Here is a 21,895-nt window from a genome sequence, read left to right on the forward strand (position 1 = left end):
GCTGTTTAATTACACTATGTAATTTCCCAGAGCAACTGAGCAAGTCTGATTTTCATGAAATACACATATACCGGAAAAAAAAAATCTTAGATTAGTGTTTAAGTTCACATTTGATGGGACTGCTCAACAGCACTTCATGGAGATACACAATAACTGTCAGTCCACAGTTTACAGACTGTTGATATATGATCCAATACACCTCAGCTTGGAAATAGATTTTGTATTTTTAGATGAGCCTCTGCTCGTTCTCCCTGTCCTTTGATCGATCTGGTTCTCCAGGAGCAAGGCTGTCCATTGTTACAGCAGCTGTACTTAAGTGTGCTTTGTTCTCTCTTTGATGTCTAATATTGCGTTCTGGATTGCTATTACCAGCTTTCTGAGTTCAGGTCACCAATCCCCCTATCCTCAGTGTCTGAGGGAGACAGAAAACTGTGCTAGCAGTTTCCTGTCATTACCTATTATTACTGGAGGTAAAGAAGGGGGTGAGTGCTGGAGAAAGTGTGCAGGAGGTGTGTAATTTTCATTTAAGAGGGTTGGTTAAATGGGGTAGTTCCCTAAGAGTAAAAGTACTGTGCTGCTATCTGATATTTACAGTGGGTACGGAAAGTATTCAGACCCCTTCACTTTTTCTACATTTTGTTATGTTACAGCCTTATTCCCCCTTATTTCCCTCATAAATCTACACACAATACCCCATAATGACAAAGTGAAAAAAGTTTTTTAGAAATTTTTGCAAATGTATTAAAAATAAAAAACTGAAATATCATATGTACATAAGTATTCACACCCTTTATTCAGTACTTTGTTGAGGCACCTTTGGCAGCGATTACAGCCTCAAGTCTTCTTGGGTATGATGCTACAAGCTTGGCACACCTGCATTTGGGGTATTTTTCCCCATTCTTCTCTGCAGATCCTCTCAAGCTCTGTCAGGTTACATGGGGAGCGTCGCTGCACAGCTATTTTCAGGTCTTTCCAGAGATGTTCAATGGGGTTCAAGTCTGGGCTCTGGCTGGGCCACTCAAGGACATGGACATGGACAAGACTTGTCCCGAAGCCACTCTTCGTTATCTTGGCTGTGTGCTTCGGGTCGTTGTCCTGTTGGAAGGTGAACCGTCGCCCCAGTCTGAGATCCTGAGCGCTCTAGAGCAGGTTTTCATCCAGGATGTCTCTGTACTTTGCTGCATTCATCTTTCCCTCTATCCTGACTAGTCTCCCAGTTCCTGCCGCTGAAAAACATCTCCACAGCATGATGCTGCCACCACCATGCTTCACCGTAGGGATGGTATTTGCCAGGTGATGAGCGGTGCCTGGTTTCCTCCAGACGTGACGCTTGGCATTCAGGCCAAATAGTTCTATCTTGGTTTCATCAGACCAGAGAATCTTGTTTCTCATCGTCAGAGAGTCGTTTAGGTGCCTTTTGGCAAACTCCAAGCAGGCTGTCATGTGCCTTTTACTGAGGAGAGGCTTCCGTCTGGCCATTCTACCATAAAGGCCTGATTGGTGGAGTGCTGCAGAGATGGTTGTCCTTCTGGAAGGTTCTCCCATTTCCTCAGAGTAACGCTGGAACTCTGTCAGAGTGACCATTGGGTTCTTGGTCACCTCCCTGACCAAGGCTCTTCTCCCCCGATTGCTCAGTTTGGACAGGCGGCCAGCTCTAGGAAGAGTCCTGGTGGTTCTGAACTTCTTCCATTTACGAATGATGGAGGCCACTGTGCTCTTCGGGACCTTCAATGCTGCAGAAATTTTTCTGTACCCTTCCCCAGATCTGTGCCTTGATACAAATCTGTCTCGGAGGTCTACAGACAATTCCTTTGACTTCATGGCTTGGTTTCTGCTCTGGCATGCACTGTCAGCTGTGGGACCTTATATAGACAGGTGTGTGCCTTTCCAAATCAAGTCCAATCAATTGAATTTACCACAGGTGGACTCCAGTCAAGTTGTAGAAACATCTCAAGGACGATCAGTCGAAACAGGATGCACCTGAGCTCAGTTCTGAGTGTCATAGCAAAGGGTGTGAATACTTATGTACATGTCATATTTCAGTTTTTTATTTTTAATACATTTGCAAAAATTTCTAAAAAACTTTTTTCACATTGTCATTATGGGGTATTGTGTGTAGATTGATGAGGGAAAAAAAGAATTTAATCCATTTTGGAATAAGGCTGTAACAACAAAATGTTACCTCCAGTAACTAAAAGTGAAGGGGTCTGAATACTTTCCGTACCCACTGTAAGTCAGTCTAACAGAATCAAACGCAATAATACTCTATTGATTGCTGTGGCAACTTAACACAATTGTGGATTTTGTTCTGGAGTTATATTGCACTTAATGGACCAATTACTTGTGGTGACTTGAACATAAACTGCATGACTGACAGACATTTTGACAGTTTTTCACATTTCTTGAGTGGACAAGGTCAGGCCACTTTTAGCAGAGTGCGAAGCCTTCTTCCAGTATCTACATAACACTGTCAAGCTTTCATCTCTAATGGATCATCGTCAGAAACAGACAGCCGCCGGAAAGATAAATATCATAATTATTCCAGCAGTCTTTAGGGAAGATACCCAGATCCAAACTAGAAGCACTGCCTTTGGAAAAGCTTATTCTGCAAAAGATCAAAGGCAGGCTGTGATTGAACACATCTTAAGGCAAATAATAAACATGAATAATACATGTCATGGAAGTTTTGTAGGTCCCTCAAGAAGATAATATGACGAGGTCTGCTGCAGAATTTCTATTACGTTCATTACTTACAGTGGAAATAGGCAACTTTTTTTTAACTATTCAATTTGCTCCCATCCCCCTACAGTTTCCATCTACCACTGTCAGAAAGACAACCGCCAGCAGCCTGGCTGCTATCCGAAGCATGAAACAACTGCACAAATCTCAAATTGAACTAGAAACCCCGATCTCAGTGCTATGCTAAAGGTAGAGTAAAACATCCGGTAATATTAATAAGTCGGCAGGTTTTCTTACTCACTAATCAAGAAGGAAAATTGTCAACTGACAGTCGCCTTGGAACCTTCTCAAGTCCCAGAGCTCTCACCATCGCGTCCGAGCTTCACTCCTGTGTGACGATACAAAAACCTCTATTGTTTCAGATCATGCTATGTTGTTTATTTCGTTGTGTCACAAATCACAACTTCGTCCTCCACTCTGTAAATGCACTAACAAACTGGTCGGCTCCCAGGCTGTCCATCCCCTGGAGCCGGCTGCAGCACACCAGCCGGATTACTGAGGTAGCTTCACTAAGCTTGTGTATTAGTCGCAAGGGACATAATTTGGTTTTGTTACTTTTTCCCAAATTTTGTATTAAGCCACAAATTTAGTATTTTTGGTCTACCCCTTTAAAGGTACTTTATATTTTTTAAATAGGTTCTTGTATATGTTAACGGTTGTTAATTTTGGACCCTGTGTTTGTGTGGTAGGAGGGGATAGCTATTGATGTCTACCTTGGAAAACAAAAGTGCTATCCTCTTCCTATTTTGCTTGAGCAATGGTTGACCCACTTCCTTTGTGCCATAAATTGAGCCTTCATTTTCCCAGGAGATCATGCCTAATGGCGGACAGAGTTGCATAGTGAAAGTAAGCCTTATAGGGAACCAGTCTAAATACCGATGGTGTTATTATTCTGAAGACATTATGGTCTGCAATCAGCAGTTACTTCATAACGATAAAGCAAAAAAGTTGTCCATTTCCACTTTAAGGAAAGAGTGTTATTCTGCTTGAGGTAATCACTCTTTAGATGATTTATACAATGTGCATGATGCCTTGCAATCTTCAGTGTAGTTTATTTCTTTTGTTGCTATAACAATAGTGTTTCATCATTAGTTTCCCTCTTATCCCTCTCTCTCTCTCATTCTTTATCGTTCTCACCCTCTCAACTGCTGTCTCTCACTGCTCTTCTCTCATGACTCACTCAGTTGGATGACGGTCAAGGTCCTGTTCTGATGACCACAGTGGCAATGCCAGTTTTCAGTACCAAGAATGAGACTGTAAGTACACATGGTTTGCTATGAAACGCGGTAGGACACCATCACTGTCTCTATATTTTACTTTATAATTACTTTTCCCATAAGTCACAAGGAATTAGGTTTTTGAAACAATAGACACAAATGGTTATATAACGGTGACTCATGCTTTTATTTGATGGACACTAATTACAGTTTAATTGGAGCGTGTAAATTCAGACACAATAGAGCATCATTAATTGAATACATATTATAGATTTCATTTTTTTAATAATAAACAGTGCATCTGTAAGAAACCATGTTATGTAAGCCACCTTTCAAATGCAGCTTGAGAAATTTTGTTATTTTTGTGCTTCCAGCGAAACCGTGGCATCCTACTAGGGGTGGTTGGGACAGACGTGCCTGTCTCAGAGCTGCTCAAGACCATCCCCAAATATAAGGTACCCAACATCATTTTGCTACACCTACAAATAACTAAAGATCTTAGTGGCTGTATGAGATACCCTAATCAGAACTAAACTTAGGTATGCTATTGAACCATATGATAGGGCTTTGTCAGTGCGCATTCATAATGATACTAAGTCCAAATATTGTTTGTGTATGTACGTTTTTTCATATCTGCTCATATAGTAGTCTAGCTCCACAGTGCAGTACCATAAAAGTTCTGATTTAAGGATTTAAGATTTGACACTGATTATTCACAGTTCCTTCCTCAAGTCCAACTGTAGCAGGAAAATTATACACTAGGTATACTAATGCAGTGTGATAAGGGTCCCCCACCACATCCCCTGTGCCCATTTCTTTTACTTGTAGATATGGGGCTTGATTTGGTCTAGGGCTGGGCAATATGACAAAAATTATGATCATGATAATTTTTTTCGTATTGGTCAATACTGACCAGACATGGCTTGGTTTAGAATATATTTTGAGCAAAAACAATGTATGGAATAATATCTAAATGTTCTCAGTGGCACAAAATGACGGCATATTTTGCTTCAATGCTTTTGAGATAGCCAAACCACTTCCATATAATTAACGTCATGCTGCCTTTTTTGTCGACAATTTCCTCACCTTTGTGAGTTCACTTTCACCGTTGCTTTCGTGCCCCTCGGTTCTACTCTTTCTTTTCCTCTTTTCCAGATGACATCCATTTTCACATCCACTTTCGGCTTTGGTAGCCCTAACAATGTTTTTCAAGCAAAAAACTGCACCGCAACTTGCTGTTGTTGTGTTTATTTTTGTGCTGTGATAGGCTGATAGAGCCTCAAGTAAATCATGTCCAAATCATCATTATCGACATAATTTTTTATTGTCCGGCCCTAGTGGGGTGTAAGGTTTTGATTTTTGTTTGGAAGTGTTTTATTTGTCCAGACGTGGATGAATGACACAATGAGTTTCACCACAAAGACAAGCATTCTGCCAGTAAAAATACAAAGAGCTTGATTAGACCAGATTCACAATTAGGTACTGATTTGTCATGCATCCATTTGGTATGTGTGTGTGTGTGTGTGTTTGTGTTTGTGTGTATCGTCCTAGCTTGGCATTCATGGCTACGCCTTTGCAATCACCAACAACGGCTACATCCTCACCCATCCAGATCTACGGCCTCTTGTGAGTATTACCTGCAGCACCATTCAGGTGCTCTGTAACAACTTAACTGGGTATGAACCTTATTATCATAACAATCCCTTTTAGAGCGCTGAGACTGAAGTTCAAATGTATTCATTTATTTTGTACACGTGACTGAGGAATACTAACTCTTGAGTTCATGTCAAGTCAATTACTGATTTCATTGTTACATTGAGATGCCGATTGACATAGAAAATTGGTGTGTAGTTTGTGGGTGCTCTGCGTGCCGTGTGGTGCTTGTGTGTAGGCTGCATGGTGGTATGTAGATGAGGAGAGTGTGTTCCAGGCCTCCGCTGTGCTGTGAAAAGACAGAGATACAGCTTCTGAATGGCTGTGATTAACTCCATTGTACTCACTCACTCCTCTCACAAGAGGATGAGGGGAGAGAGTGCGGAGAGGGAGGGGAGGGAGATTGAGGAGAGCAAGGGACCTGCTTAATGTGAGAATAGGTGCAGGGTGACAAAGCGGGGTGCAACACTGGATGAAAAAGGAGAGATATGGAGGGATAAGGGGAGAACACACGTGGAAGAGATGAGAGAACAGACAGCGAGACAGACAAACAGATGGTTTAATGGCGGTCTAATTAAAGACGTTAATGAACAGTGTTTAACAACTAATGAGGGGTGGGAGGCTGTCTTCACTGACAGATGAATGGAAAGGGGGCTCACAAGTACACACATACAGTACACAAACACACAACCACAATACCTCAATACTCTAGGCTCTGTCATCTATGTTTAATATCCATATCAAACAGTCTCAACCAGGAAGCCTCTGTGACTGACCTTATAAATGATAGATAAATGAACATCACATATACATAAATTTAATCACCCCTCTCTAAAAAAAATGATATTATGAAGATATTACTATTATGAAGAGGTCAGCTTATCAGTGCTGTTATAGTGCTGAAACAATCAGTCCATTAACAGAATAGTTTACATTTTGGGAATACTTGCTGAGAGTTAGACTGATACAACTGTCATATGAGTCTGTGAAATATGAAGCTACCACCAAGAGACAATTAGCCTAGCTTAGCCTGGTTGCATGGCACATTATTTAAATTAACATGACTCCAGAATGCCTGTGCTCCCGGCCAAGAAATATCTAGAAAAGTAACTCCCTATAAAACTAAAACTTGTTGTTTTTACTGTTTGTGCACTGATTAAACAAATGAGATGTAACACTCACACTCAGAGTGTTAACACTCATCTTTCCATAATGCTGGTACTTTGGACAGAACCCCCCTGCCTTCAGCCTTCATGCTAGGTTAAACTAACTGTCTCCTCCTCCGTAACTTATTTTTCATGTATTTGCTGATTTCAGCTTCTCAGATGGTGTTAGTATACTTATGTGATTTGTATAATTCTAAATTGACTTTTATCACTTTGAACAAAACCAACAATTTGAGACGTCACCTTGGGCTCTGAGAAATTTTGATGGTATATTTCACCCTTTTTTAATGACTAATTTAACATGAAACCAAGAAAATAAATAGATGAATTCATAAATAAATAAATGTTAGTTGTAGCCCTTGTATGGGGTTAATGTATGTGTTAATATTGGCCTGTGTGTGCAGTATGGAGATGGCAAGAAGCGTAGGAAGCCAAACTACAGCAGTGTGGATCTGTCTGAGGTGGAATGGGAGGATAAGGATGACACGGTGAGACACTTGTTGTATGGTAAATCTATAGTAAGCATCATCACAGTATTCCTCTCAATGAAAATCCCATGTTTGAGATTTGGTATGTGCTTTGTGCCTCTAGCTGAGAAATGCCATGGTCAACAGGAAGACAGGGACCTTCTCCATGGAGGTGAAGAAGAGTGTTGACAAAGGGGTGAGGAAATTCATAATTCAGAAATGCACAAACTCACACAAACACGCACTTTTCTGATAGTCCCAAAGGGTGTGCCAGGAAAGTACTCAGCAGGGAGAATCCACTCTGCCAAGGGGTTGTTACACTTGGCACAGTGATGTACAGGATTGACTTGGGGATTTTGTTTCTGATTTTGTTTGCTCTGCATGCATGGGTGTGTGACTGTCTGTGTGTGTGAGCTCCTTATCTCCACCAAGCACATGTTGCTGAATTCGGGAGAGACTGCAGCCCAATGATTCTCCTTTACTACTTGCCTGTCTGAGCGAGAGAGAGGCATTCAGGTGTGTTTGCACGTATGTGTGCGTGCGCGTGTGTGAAAGAGAGAGAGCGCGAGCACTTAGCATTTTCAAAGCTTAGAGCTTTGCTTAAGAGCATTATACATTAGCCTGATTATTAAGCATTCAATATGTAAATGATTATCAGCACAGGCACATGCACACAACCTCAAATGTACACACACACATGTATATTCACATTTCTTATCGAAATACCCACACACTGCAAAAACACACATCCATCTACAGAGTAACAGGTCGTGGGACAGACTGCTAACTGCAGCATGCACTTCTTTCACCACTAGATGGCGCCACATGGCAGGGAATGACATCAGATAACTGCCATTGCACTGCCTACTGTTAACTGTAGCGTATAATGTAATGTGTTAATCTTTTATTTCAGAAACGTGTACTGGTGTTGCACAATGATTACTACTACACAGACATTAAGGGAACACCTTTCAGGTAAGCCATTTCTGTGAGCAAGTTTAGAGTGACTGAAGCACAAGTTCCCAGTTTTCTTTGCACAACAAAGAACTGGTGAGCTGTCATTTAAACAGTTTTCTTATTCTAGTCTAGGGGTAGCTCTTTCCAGAGGCCACGGGAAGTTTTTCTTCAGAGGGAATGTCACAGTGGAGGAAGGTAGAAAATCCTCAGATTTCCTTCCTTAATTTACTCAAGTTTATTCTTTTGTTGTCTTTATGTCTCTGTTTCTCACTTGGCTAACACATTTTCGTTGAACTGCAATGGGGGAAGTCTTCAGATACTTTAATGAAGAAAAACAATACCACAATGATAATTGTTACAAATAAAGGTCCTGCTTTCAGAATTTTACTTAGATAAAAATACAAGAGCATTATCAGTATAATGTACTCGATGGAGCCCTTTATAGAAAAGATAATTTTCATTTAATAAATAAAAAGTGCTAAGCAGCTCTATAGTTTCATTGTAGACTGATTAATTAATGACTGCAGTCAGCTCTGGCTTGAAATGTATAACAAGTTCTCTGTGCTTTTTAGTTGATTTAGTTAAAGCTACAGAGCCTGATGAGCACACTTGTCTTTGACGTGCTTATAGTGCTTAACTATGTTACCATGATTCATGTTTGTATGTCTTGATGAGGAAGGTTTTTTCAGTAAATATCTTCAACAAAGAACATGGACTACAGAGTTATTGTTGATGCCAACTATGAGCTTGATTAGGCGTTTTTTTTCTTAATTCTCTAAGTATTCCCAGTGAAAGCACTCCCGTTTCAGATCTTTACATTATTATATTATATGCAGCATTTTAGTGTTGTAGCTGGTTGAAGGAGACGTGACTTTATCTACTTAATGTACTTTTGGGTAGTAATAAAATGCATTATATTTTTTGTAAACTGATCATTCATATCTAAAATCTTCAAAGTAACTTGTCATCACAGCTTTGAAATTCTGTAAATGTAGAAAAGTAAAAAATACAATATGTAATTATAACATAGCTTAAACTTCTCTCCCAGTCTTTCTCTCTCCCATGGTCTTCCCCTTTCTGTCTCTCTCATTGTCTCTATGCCAGCACCCAAACACACTCACGCATTCAACAGTAATATAGTGATAATGAACTTGAAAGCCACATTTGGACAGGAGTTTATGTCTGCTGCTGCCTATGTGTGCCTCTGTGTGTGCGTGTCTATTTTCATGTTCAGCCTTATGCATGTTAATATTCATATGGTGGTGGTGGTGGTCTGTGTGTGTGTGTGTGTGTGTGTGTGTGTGTGTGTGTCTGTGTCCATGTGTTTCTCTAAACATGTCCATCACTCAGAGCCCTCTGAGCATGACTTGGCTCTTCCTGATCTAATCAGTCCTGTCACATCCATTCAAAAAACACATTTTTCACCCCTGGTGTGTGTGTTTAAGATTGTGTGCATTTGAGGTGTACATGCCTATCCCTATTATTATGAGTTCATATTGAGTGCTTTTGCTTATTTAGTTAGAGATATATAGCTCTTTTGTTACAGGACTACATGACTTGGAGCATCCTGATGTAGCGCTGGCAGACGAATGGTAAGAGTATATCAACACTGCTGTATGTTATCACCCTCATCTCCACCTTATTCGTGTGATATGGTAAATATACTCCTTAATTATAAAATCCAAGAAATCCCACTAAAATACAACAGTTATTTACCAGCTTTGGGATCTGTAGGACTTAAACTTGACGGTTTGTGCCTCTTCATGACTTGTGGTCGTCAGGATTTGGAACCAATATTTAAACAAATTACGCTAAATGCTTTTCAAACTGATGCTTGTAAATGGGAAAACCGTCTTTGTTTGATGTCACACTTTATTCATCGTCCATGCCTTGCAATGCAAAAGTAACTGAAAAGAACAAGTTTGAGTTGTGATTACAATCCAAGCAGATAATCATCTAAAAGCTTGGTTTTCAAGTAGCTGGTACCAATTATGACTGTGTTAAGAGTACGTGTTATCATGCCGATGCCCTTTCTGTCCGTTCTTGTTATATGACAGGACATACTGCAACACAGATGAGCACCCAGAGCACCGTTACCTGTCCCAGATAGAGGCAATCAAACTCTACCTCAGTGGACACGAACCCCATCTACAATGTTAGTTAAACTCATCTACAATCCCACTTTTTTGCTAATATAATTAAATATTTGTCTTGGTTTGTGGCTGGTTAAGGTGTTCTGGCTTGCTTGTATAAAAAAAAAACATATATGTATTTGCCTTACTAGGTGACAAGGAGCTGATTCAGGAGGTGCTCTTTGACGCAGTGGTGACCGCTCCTTTGGAGGCCTACTGGACGAGCCTCGTGCTCAATAAGTCTGAGTGTGTAATCCACTCTACTCTTCTTTGTCCATGTTCATATTGAAAGTATTTCTTTATGAACACAAACTGAATCATGTTGTCACACAGACCAGTATTACTTCCCAAAACAGTAACGGTGGTAATAATACTACAGACATTTGTAGAAATTCAATGTTGATAATTGCAATTTATGTGACAGAAAACCTAAAATCTAAAGCTCTTGTAAAAGTTTCTGTTCTGTTTTAATGATGCTGATAGAAAACTTACAGTAGCATAAATGCAGGTTACTGTATGTATTTGTCATACTACACAGGAACTCCGATAAAGGGGTGGAGATAGCCTACCTGGGCACAAGAACAGGGCTGTCCAGAATTAACCTGTTTGTGGTGCCTGATGAGCTTACAAACCAGTAAGTATACCATTTGTATGTATTCGCTCTATATGTATGCATACACAGATATATGCTTAGGAGTGTGTGTATGTGTGTTGTATTTTGCGTGTGCATCCTCTGTATCATCATCACCTTTGTTTCCTCTCTGCTTCAAGAGACTTCCTGACAGCCGAAGACAAAGAGGGCGTGTTCAACGCTGATCACTTTCCCCTGTGGTACAAGAGAGCAGCAGAGCAAGTTCCTGGTACCTTTGTCTACTCTCTGCCTTTCAACACAGGTTAGTTGTACAATTCATTTATGAAAAGATTATACATTAATTCTCCCCACAAAGCCAAACGGAGTTAAGGGAAAAGTCATCACATGCCCCTGCTAGTGTGCTATAATGAAACAGACCACAAATTGTCTCAGACAATGTGAGAAAGAGGTTTAAGTGACACAATAAGACAATTCAACAGAAGCTCACATTTTGCCAAATGAACAAATAAAATTCTATACTCACTTGTATTAGAAAGACCTCTTTCAAATTTCCTCCATCCCCTCTTTTCCTCTTTCACCCATATTTGGCCGTTTTCTCTTGCCATGCATCTCCCCCTTCCCCTCTTATTAATTCTGGGCTGTGTTCTTGTGGACAGGACTGATTGCTGTGGGTTGAAACAAGATATGTTAGGAAGAGGTTCAGCCCTTTCCATAGTTCTTGGCCAGAACACACATACAGACACACACATTCACAAAAACACACTCACACACACACTCAGGCAGCTCACGCATATTCAGTTTAACTGTGTCTCTAAGAAATGGTTTCCCCTCCAAAGGGAGAATGCGTTCTCATCTGTCCTCAGCCCCAGGCTTTCCATTAGTGCCAGCTAATACAAGTGATCTGAAAGCCTCTTATTTACTTGCCGGACTTGCCTTGGATGCACTCTTCCTCTTAGGACTGTTGCAGTTAGCTGTAGCCATGAAATAGTACTTTGTGGTATTTATGTTCTGCGTTTCTCTCTCCAATCACCCTGTGGTCAGTTCAGAACTAATATAAGGAATCATGATATGACTGTGATGTGAACTCTGTGTGTGCCCGTGTGTTACATTCATGTGTGCTTTTATGTGTGTGGCTTAGGATCAGAAAACAAGAGTGTTGTATTGGCCAGCACTGCCATTCAGCTTCTGGATGAGAGGAAATCACCCATAGCTGCGGGTAAGTGGGAATTCAAGTCACACACACACACACACCTCTACACTGGCAATACTGTCTTCCTTACGCTGCAATGTTGGCTTTGTTTTCATGGTATACAATTGCCTACCCCTACTTCAATTCCTCTTCTTGAGGGTGAAACACTCACTGCCCACATGAAGTGACTGTGCTGCTTTTCTTGTCCATGCACTTGCCCCTGCAATCCCCCGTATGCTCAGAAGAAGGCGAGAGTGCAACACTGCACAAACGTTTGCATCCAAGAATATTTATGCCTAAATATATCAATAGAAGCCAGTTTCATAAATCCCTTCTGTGCATTTGTTTTTTGCGTCTGTGCGTATTTAAGGCATATTGTGGCCTGGAGGATTTCATTGTGGCCAGCCTCATCTCACATCCTGGTGACTCAGAAGCCCCACACTGTCACGCCCATATAATGCAACTTGGTGCAATCAGCAAGCTGATGGTATGAAGTGCGGTCCTTGTTCTGTTTGCCATCAGCTTGGTTACAGAGCAAAGGAACTGCAGATTAAGTGGAAGAAATGGGGAAATGGGGAGATGTAGTATAGCAATAATTTTGTTGCAGTGCTGTACAGTAGAGATGAGGCTGACAAGTTGGAAATGTTGTTTGCACGTAAGTAGCATAAAGAAATTTGGAATTTTTTGCACAAATGAAAATATTTATTATAGGTTCTTATGTGGAGAATTTTCAAACAGGCACATTTAGCTAAATACAAACACAAAGTGGCTGAGATATGTAGATAGGTAGACATTGTGTTTCTGACTCAGTGCTGCTCCTTAGGCAGCTGTTTGCTGTAAGGTGCCTCCAACTTTCTTTGTGTTTGGCTTTTGCAGGCCTTTTGGAAGTCCCGTTTTCCCACTGAATTTTACATTGTAACACTTTACAAATGTTTTATCCTATTCAAATACAGTACAGTACAGTTTGTGGAGTATTTTAAACCCTTCCACTGACCAACATATGTGCCAAGGACCAATGTGGAGTACAGCTTTTGCCTCGTATTAAAAACTTCGTCTGATGAATATCTATGTAAGTTCTCCTGTTAACAGATGAGGGCCAGTAATGCCAGAAGAGAAATCACAGAAAAAACTGGACATAGGAAAGAAAAAATGAAGAAAGGAGAAAGAGGAAAGTCCTTTGGAAATGCAGTGATAAAATAAGAGAAGAAATAAAAGGGCAGAGAGAGAGAGAAAATTATTTCACGGTGCCTGAATGCGTTGACATGAAAGCAGTGCATTGTGGGTACTCTTGGCCTGGGGGAAACCACTGGAGCAGAAGGACAGAGATGGTAGAGTCTGTGCTGTGCCACAGCACACATGCACACCAAGTATGCATCAGATTTCTTGCCGAGTGATACACAAGCAACCCACAGTTTACACCAGCCCACAGCATTGTTTGACCCTGTTGACTTGATAACGATTGTTATAAGATAGTATCATTCTCTCAAATCCTGTTTAGCAGCACTCCAAATGACTAATCAGTTACAAGGTTTCATATATACCCTATTGTTACACTGGATGCTGATATAAAGTAATGGCGATCATGCTTGTCCGATAGGAGGATGTCTGTAAGGATGATTTTATATAAGAGAGTCAGATGGGAGGAGAGATGTGGGCTAGAATGCAAATTAAGCATGGGCCGGTTAGGGCCAGTTTTCACTGCCCTGCGCTCCACTGAGCTGTAGACTCGTGAATACGCTAATACACTAACTGAACAGGACAGGCTGATGACATCACACACCATGGGCCCTGCAGACATCGCTTGAGTCACAATGTTACCGTGTACGCACATACATGCGCATGGATACGAGTGTGTGAGTGTGTGTGTGTGTGAGTGTGTGTGTGGTCACATCACATCCTGATCCACGTGCAGTGAGTCTGCTGCCGTAATATACAAAAAACTCAAGTCAGGCGTTAAGACCAAAGGCATCTGTGTATATTCGTGTGCCTCTACACAACACTTAGTAAGTCAAACATCACTGCTGATGGCAAATTATCAATGAATAGATATTAATAATGGATGTTTGTAATGTACACAGAAAGCTACATGTTTAATATAACCTAAAAACATTGCCTGATAATTCTCTTCGTGACATTTTACATGTATCAAAATTACACAGAAATCAGATTTCCCAGTCGCCTGATATAGTATCATATAGTTATATAGTTTACAGTTACCTTGCAATAGTACCAGTGAACTTCATCAGCAAAAAAAAAGTTTGGTAATATCATTATGGCGCATAACGATTACACATTACATATATCCAAATTTCTCTCTCTCTAGCAAATAATTAAATTACTATAAAGTATGATACACAATGTTTTGATAGAAATATATGTTTAACCATTTTCTCTTTTTCCATTTCCACTTGGTGTTTCCTTCCTTTTGAGAAATTGCTATTACTACCTGTGACTTTACTTTTACCTTTTTTTCGCCAAAGGTTGCATGGCTATGCTGACTATGACTTAGCTTCCAGAGCACTGAGTCGAGTTATTATTTTGTTCAGCTTGCCCCCAAGGTGGCAGAATGCCTTGTATAATGTATATTGTATTATTCATTCACATATCATGTAGTAAAACAAAGAGAAGTACATTTTAAACAGTAGAATTCACTCCAAAGTGGACTTGCAAAATACCCCTCCTTTAAAGATTCTTTGAATGATGAAAGCCGTCCCATATCAGTTGCCAGTATACATACATACAGCAATCAGGTAAAAAGTTTCCCTTTATTTTATAGGATACATACTGAGGGACATGACTACCATTATGCGATCAGCATTAACTCACAAACAAGACTCAACTGATAGAAGTTTGTGTGTGCGGGTGTGACTGTGTGCAGCAGGATAATAATTCAGATTTATGAACCCGTAAAGTCATAGAAAAACAACAAGGCTGAGTCCAGGTTTGGTTGTTGTTTTCATTTTAGTTTGTTACATTATTGCTTCAACGAATTGCCCATCTTCACTTTATTTGTCAGAAAAATATCCTTTAAGAAAACATATTTCCTCCTCAAAACTATATCACATTATTAGGCACAAACTCTTAAATTCTCTATACATATGTGCATACATTAGACATCTCCATACACTCAAGCACAATTGAAACACTGACACTAACACTCATTCTTGTTCTCATGTACTCTCACATCAATGATACAGACAACTTAGAACAGAACTTAACTGACAGCAGCTGCCTACGATGATTTGTCAAGGTAACCTCTAAATCAGACTTCATATTATGAACAACAACCAAAAGACAACCAAACTCTGAAATCCATTTTTTAAAATACCAGAGCTTTACTACAGTATTATACCTACAAATACACAATTATAAATATATAGTATTTTGTTCATATCTGTGATATGCATTTGTCAGACAAGTGGAATTGATTCCTTTTGGATTCTTTGGCCTGTCCCTTGAACCTGCATACAGTAAAAGTTAGTCTTCTCATCAGTGCATAGTCAAATACCTGGAATTGAGCTACCCAAGTCTCAGGAGGAAGGTGAACATACACACATACGCACACATAAAGAATCTCACTCTCTTCTTTTTCCTCGCAAACACACGTACACTAACATAACATATGGCATCCAGAGAAGATCAGGTTAAAGGTTTGAGGCCCAGGTTTTATGTCCAGGTTTCATGTTATCATCTCTTAGGCGATAGCATTCTCCAGTGGCTCCTTCTCATCTGCCGTGGCATGATCTGCCCCCTGCGCTGCCACTGCCAACTCCTCGTTCTTCTTTAGCTCCCGCTGATATTTGGCCATGATAGCAGCGTAGGCGCAGCCATACACTGCTGCAGCCAGCATCATCAGACACACGATCCCACACACTACGCCGGTGATGATTACTGTGGCAATTGCGTGGCGCAAGTTGACAGGCCGCTGCCTCTGCTTACTTTCACACTCTGGCATACTCCCTCCTCCTCCACCACCACCTCCCCCACCACCAAAACCTTCCCCCATTGCCATGGGGACATGGAGAGCGTGGCTAGAGGGATGAGCATGGTTGCCATGGGTGTGGCCTCGCAGCAGCCTCTCAGATTCCAGGTGGTGTATGTTAGCAAACAGGTAATGGTAGCTTGTAGTCATGCAGGCATGGAAGAGCTGGTAAGGGACTTTCTGCAGGTCTCTATCCCGCATCTCCTCAGGCTGGGAGCAAAGCACCTCATCCACCACACCACCTTGGGAGAAAGTGATATCAGAGAGGGATGGTTAAAGACAGACGGGGGCAGGAAGGATAAATCAGTCAGTTGTTGTGTATTATAAGCACATTACCTCATTACCTGCTGTTAATCTCCTTTGTGGCGGCTACCACCGAGAGGCCACAATCATAATCATCATAGCTGACTCTGAACCAGCTCATAACTTAAGACATTTATTTAAGGTATACATTAATGGGCCATATTAGCAAGTGTGATATGATTAACAGCTCAATAATTGGAGTCTGTTTAAGAAAGTTAGGACTTTGTTAGCTGCCTTTTGCTTGTCACATGAATCTCTTTATTATTCACGACTGTATATTCATGTCACATGCTCCCTTTCTGTCTGCCTGATTAACCACTGGCTTTCTATTAAGCACATATCCTTGTATCTGGACCCATTGTTCTGTTTTGCAGTAATTAGAATTTTCAGCCTTTAAGACAAAAGCTGTGTCAGGGTAACATCGGCATGTAGGCGGGCCAGCCAACTCGAAGCGAGCCCAGCTATCACTGTACAGTGGTTATTTTGTTATCTAATGCATGCTGGGTTGATCTAGCATGGAAAATGATATAGTTGCCTATTTAACTCTTCAACCATATACACTATTTCTGGCTGTAGAGATCACCACCATAGCTATAAGGGCTGCTGCATGCTAACATCACAACGTTATCCAGGAGATTCTTACTGCCGTGTGGCACTAAGAATCTCTGGTTTTGCTAAATTTTCCGGTCAGGCAATGTCAGTGAACTAATCGTCACAAAGCAACTCTACTGTAAATGTTGTAAATTGTCACCATTATATTATCCACTACAGGTCTGACATCCATGTGGTAATAATAGTATAAAAGCCATAACAACCTGCATTCCTTCCACCGCTACACACCAAACATTATGAGACACACATTGTTATTCGCCATTTTTCATAACTGGACAGACCTTTTAGCCTGGTCTTATCTCCACTCTGTCAATCTCTCCAAGGGCAAAATATATATATAAAAAAAATTACATTCATTTGGGATCAGTCTATTTTAATCCCTAAAAGAGGTTCTCCTTTTAGGATATTTGCTTGTGTTAAAGATCAGTATTATCATAATGTAATATTGCCATAATTTAATATCATGCCCAGCAGTAAAGGCATTGAAATGGACATTCCTCAGCTTCTGCCTAGAGCTACTAGTGGTCTAACCTTTAAAGAGGTACGTCTCCAGCCAGAGTTTGAGGCCTATAAGCTGGCAGTCACACCTCCAGGGGTTGCCTCGTAATGTGAGGCTGTCCAGGCGGGTCAGGGCCTCCAATAGGGAGCGGTCCATTCGTGTTAGCCTGTTGTGTGCTAGTCCCAGGTGGCTAAGGTTCCTTAAACTGTCTCCCATGGCTCCGGGCAAACCCCATAGGCTAGAGGAAGTGACATGGCAAGGAATCAAGGTAAATTACAGTGAGTTGTGTGGCAAGTACAAAGTGTGTATTCTTCAACGAACAACAATTAACATATTTGATCTGTTCTGTTTTGCTGCTTAACCTGTTGTGTGAGAGGTCAAGGTGTGACAGCGAGCGGATAGGCCCAAGCAACCGCTTGTCAAGCTCTCTCAGGCTGTTGTAGGCCAGGCTGAGGCGCTGTAGAGTTCTGAGACCCAGCAGAGCAGTCGGTGAAACAGACGTTATAGAGTTATTAGATAAATCGACAATGCGGACAAGGGGTATTTCTCGGAAAGCCATCGACCCCAGCCCCCTGATACGGTTATCTTGGAGATACAGCTCTTGGGTGTCTGGATGCAGTCGTCTGGGGATGTCATATAGGCCTCGACCCCGGCAGTCTACTACTTTGGTGTTGCCGTTGCAGCTGCACTCCTTTGGACAGGCGTGTGATAAAGACAGGAGGGAGAGGAGGGCACACACCAGTACCACTGTGGAGACAGGGGGACACAGTATTGGATTAGACATCTAAACGTATTCATGTGTACTTGCAGTTGCAGTAAATATGAAAGCGACAGCTCATTACATATTTTGAAAGTTTAAAGATTTGACTTTTTTCTTCAAGCTGTACTCTGTAATATTATTTCTCTAGCACACATTCACACCACGGTCTTCAAAGGCCATCATGACCACCTTCAGTAAAGTAAATAAATGCCTCTGTTGCAGAAGGCATGTATGTGATCAAATACATTCCAAGATTTATAGTTTGGTTCATCATATTTACACAGTTTGTCCATGTAAATAAGTTTGAAACTGAAATCTAAAGAGTGTTCACTTTTGTTTTACTTGGATAGCACTGTTCTTTTGTCTCATAAAGAAAGTAAACTTATTAGTAATATGCCAACTCCCACCTCCCACCCTCCCTTAGACAGTGGACCTTGGTGACTTCACCAAGGCCTCATAACCCTTCACCCACACTCCACCAACGCACAAATCCATACACAGCAGATATTGGGTGTCTGATTCCCTTTGAGATGACTTCACATGTCCATTTCTTGTGGAACATTACAGCAGTATTTATAGCACTGGCTGTATGAGCTCGAGGCTCGATGAAATGAATCTCAGACCCAGGCCTGGGCATGTAGCTGTGAACACAAGTTACACTCAGAGATCCTGAACAGACAGATAAGATGCACCATGTTTATCTCTACAGGCACAACAGCTAAAATGTTCTTATGAGGAGTGTAGTTGCCATTTTACTAATTGGAAATGTTTGTTTTCTCAAATGGGAATTATCTAATTTCCTCGCCTGTCGTACAGCTTCTCCCGCTAGAATCTTCGCCTAAATTGTACTTTGTGCTGAGGCAGTTGTGAGTCTCATATCCCTGGAAATTATTTTTCCAGAATCATGTAAGGAAACACTGTTACAGCTATTGTCTGTAATAATCAAACCATTTGAAAATGTTGACTTGGTGTTGAATTTGAATGGGAGAGCACTATCTAATTGTTTAAATTAGAAAAAAACCTGCAGTATCACTTGGATAATGCTTAAGTCCACTGCTTGCATATTCTTTGAATAAACACTGTTGTGATATAGTCTATTAAATAGACATTTACAAGCATGCAATAACTGTTTTGCCTTTACTTGGCTGTGGTTTGTGATTTACAGGAGCAGGTGCTCCCAGGTCTAATCTCAGGTGTTAGTTTGGTACAATGACAGTGTTGCTGTTATGATATTATGTTGCTTGTTTCATCAAAAAAAACCCATCAGAACATGGCTGGGTTGAGATTTGGAACACTATTGTGCAAAACCCTTCATTAATTGCATCGTTGTTAATGAAATTTGTGTTAGAGAGTGTGTGACTGGGAGAATACACATGTGTGTACTCTTACTCATATACATACAATGCATACACGGGCACATGTAAACAGCATCAGCTTAGTGGAGCGTTGTAACAGCAGCTCTGGAATGAGGTCAACACAGGGGAATGGCTCTTTGCTCCGATGTGTCCCTCCAGTCCAAAGTGCACACAGATGAGCTTGTTATGACATGCACACACAACCCAATGCTAATAACATTTTAAATCAGCTTGATACCAATGTCCAAGCCCACTTGCAACAGCAAACACACAGAGGCAATGCTAATGTACAGCCATGAACATAAAAGTGTGAATGTAATACTGTTATCTGTGTTAACTGTATTAATTCAGGAAGTGTTAGAAGCAAGATGCAGCCCGTGCTTCATCATCCCTGAGTTACACAACAGTTTACACAACATACTAGTCTCAGCAGCTGATAACAGCCCACCTAGCCATGCACATACACAAATACACACAAATATACACAAATGCATTCATGATGACATTCTTCCCAATGATGGAGCTCCTACCTCTCATATCTGCCAGTCGTCCTTGGGCCACTTGCGTTCGATCTTCTTTTAGCTCCCTTTTCGGATTCTCGTGACTGTCATTGGTTGATGATCCATTAGCCGTCAGTAAGGTTGAGATTAGCTGTGCTGACTCTCATCTGTGTAGGCTGATGTGGTCTGAAGGTAGGAATTAGAGAGGCCGTGATCAGCAGTAGAAACCTGTGTTGCCCTCAGGATCCCCAACACTGCCTACATGGGCATGAAACCCCATCAAAGCAGGCAGATCAGAGCACAGAGCTTACTGCCAGCCAGTCTGGGAATCACTAGAGTTAGGGAGCTCTGCTTCTCTCTGTCTCTCTGTCTCTCTCTCTCTCTCTCTCTCTCTCTCGCTCTCTCGCTCTATATATCTCTCTGTGGCTCTCTCACTGTCTCTCAACCTCTCTTTCTGTCTCTTGTATTTTTCTTCATGCTGTTTTTTGCCTTTGTTTCCATTTTCCCCTTTCTCTTGCTTGATTTGATTTTACTTCTGCTCCTCTGCTGAATCCAAATCAACACTCTGACCTCTCTCTCTGTTTCTGTTGTGCTCGCTCGCTCGCTCTCCCTGTCCCCAGTTGTATTGGTGAGTGTGACGGTGTGTCATCTCCCAGTGGACAGCTGTGCCTCTTAAATCACAGCATACACTCGTACGCTGACATTCACATTGCCTCCTATTGCTCTTGCCAGAGCTGAGCAAGACAAAATTAGGTCCGGATTGCATTGTGTCTACACAAATATTCAAACACTTCAACGCACAGTGAACAGGGTCGGAGGATGCCCGTTGCTGTGGCACGCTGTGATGCATGAGCCGTGGGCAGAAGGGCTGGCAGAACACACCCCCAGCACAGCAACACAGAACGCACGAATGCACACATGCACACATGCACACATGCACACAAACACACAGGATATTAAGCTGTTGCAGTAAATTTACATGGATTTTTTTTTTCTGCATGTAAATGGATTGAGAGTTAAGCCCATATGACCTCATGGGTCGCTTGAAGGAGAAGCAAAAATGCACAAAGGAGGAGTCAGGAAGAGATTAATGATCAAATCATTTTTAACGATGAATATGATTAAGCTTACAAGCTGACCTTGTCTTGTAGTACCCTCCCCTGTGTTTGCCCTCCTGTCCATCCATATTTATATCCTTTCTTCTGCTGAAGGGCATGACAATTATTTTCATTCTGTCATATACAGTAAAACTGAAGTCAATATGTGTCACCAGCTTACACCTAATTAATTTATTGTGGTAATTGTGTGAAGATATCAGCCACAAGCAATTAATGCACACGTGTAGATGGTTTAAAAAAATAAATGCATGGATAGGGGCATGTACCTGCACACACACTTGCAGCCTCATTCACATGCACTCTTGAGTGGTAATGTGCAGCTACATAGGCAAATGCATCTTCAAATGTGTGATGACACCTTTGTATTTGCTAAAAGCCAATATGGTTGATATGCACCGACAGCATGTTGTGTTTGTGCTGCAAGGTCTAAAACTGTTAAGGATCAAGTAAGAAAAAAAAGGGAGGGAGACAACATGCCTTGCTATTCTTCCCCTGACGTGAATCTCCTGTGACGCATTTAATGCATGTGGCATTAAGGCCTTAAAGGCAGAATACAAAGATGGTTTGCTGATTTGCATTGATCTTATACGGCTCATTCAGAGAGCACATTCGAGATTTTGCCGACAGATTCAAATGTTTTTCAGCTGTAAAGCA

General features: G+C 41.2%; 2 protein-coding genes across 2 annotated transcripts in view; one reads left to right on the top strand and one right to left on the bottom strand.

Moving 5' to 3' along the window:
- The window catches only part of cacna2d3a (calcium channel, voltage-dependent, alpha 2/delta subunit 3a), a 122,653-nt gene that overhangs the window by 81,030 nt on the left and 19,728 nt on the right, over window positions 1-21,895 (top strand). The window contains exons 13-25 of the mRNA XM_070839202.1: window positions 3,924-3,995; window positions 4,331-4,411; window positions 5,508-5,582; window positions 7,180-7,263; window positions 7,367-7,438; window positions 8,156-8,217; window positions 8,327-8,394; window positions 9,746-9,791; window positions 10,257-10,354; window positions 10,484-10,577; window positions 10,870-10,965; window positions 11,103-11,224; window positions 12,062-12,139. Of these exons, the coding sequence (XP_070695303.1) occupies window positions 3,924-3,995; window positions 4,331-4,411; window positions 5,508-5,582; window positions 7,180-7,263; window positions 7,367-7,438; window positions 8,156-8,217; window positions 8,327-8,394; window positions 9,746-9,791; window positions 10,257-10,354; window positions 10,484-10,577; window positions 10,870-10,965; window positions 11,103-11,224; window positions 12,062-12,139 (1,048 nt within the window). The remainder of the gene's footprint in view (window positions 1-3,923; window positions 3,996-4,330; window positions 4,412-5,507; window positions 5,583-7,179; window positions 7,264-7,366; window positions 7,439-8,155; window positions 8,218-8,326; window positions 8,395-9,745; window positions 9,792-10,256; window positions 10,355-10,483; window positions 10,578-10,869; window positions 10,966-11,102; window positions 11,225-12,061; window positions 12,140-21,895) is intronic.
- On the bottom strand, window positions 14,512-20,724 carry LOC139209478 (leucine-rich repeat and transmembrane domain-containing protein 1). Its single transcript, XM_070839201.1, has 4 exons — window positions 20,154-20,724; window positions 17,871-18,255; window positions 17,541-17,746; window positions 14,512-16,336 (listed from the first exon to the last, which is right to left on the bottom strand). Exons 1-4 carry the CDS (start codon window positions 20,158-20,160, stop codon window positions 15,807-15,809), a joined length of 1,128 nt encoding a protein of 375 aa, XP_070695302.1. The 5' UTR covers window positions 20,161-20,724; the 3' UTR covers window positions 14,512-15,806.

This window comes from Pempheris klunzingeri, chromosome 11 (assembly GCF_042242105.1).
Source record: "Pempheris klunzingeri isolate RE-2024b chromosome 11, fPemKlu1.hap1, whole genome shotgun sequence".
NCBI classification, from domain to species: domain Eukaryota; kingdom Metazoa; phylum Chordata; class Actinopteri; order Acropomatiformes; family Pempheridae; genus Pempheris; species Pempheris klunzingeri.

Coding starts and splice junctions, on each gene's coding strand:
- LOC139209478 (XM_070839201.1), bottom strand. Junction 17,747..17,870: donor CTTGACCTCTCACACAACAG/GTTAAGCAGCAA, acceptor CACTTCCTCTAG/CCTATGGGGTTTGCCCGGAG. Junction 16,337..17,540: donor GGAGACGTACCTCTTTAAAG/GTTAGACCACTA, acceptor CTTTCTCCCAAG/GTGGTGTGGTGGATGAGGTG.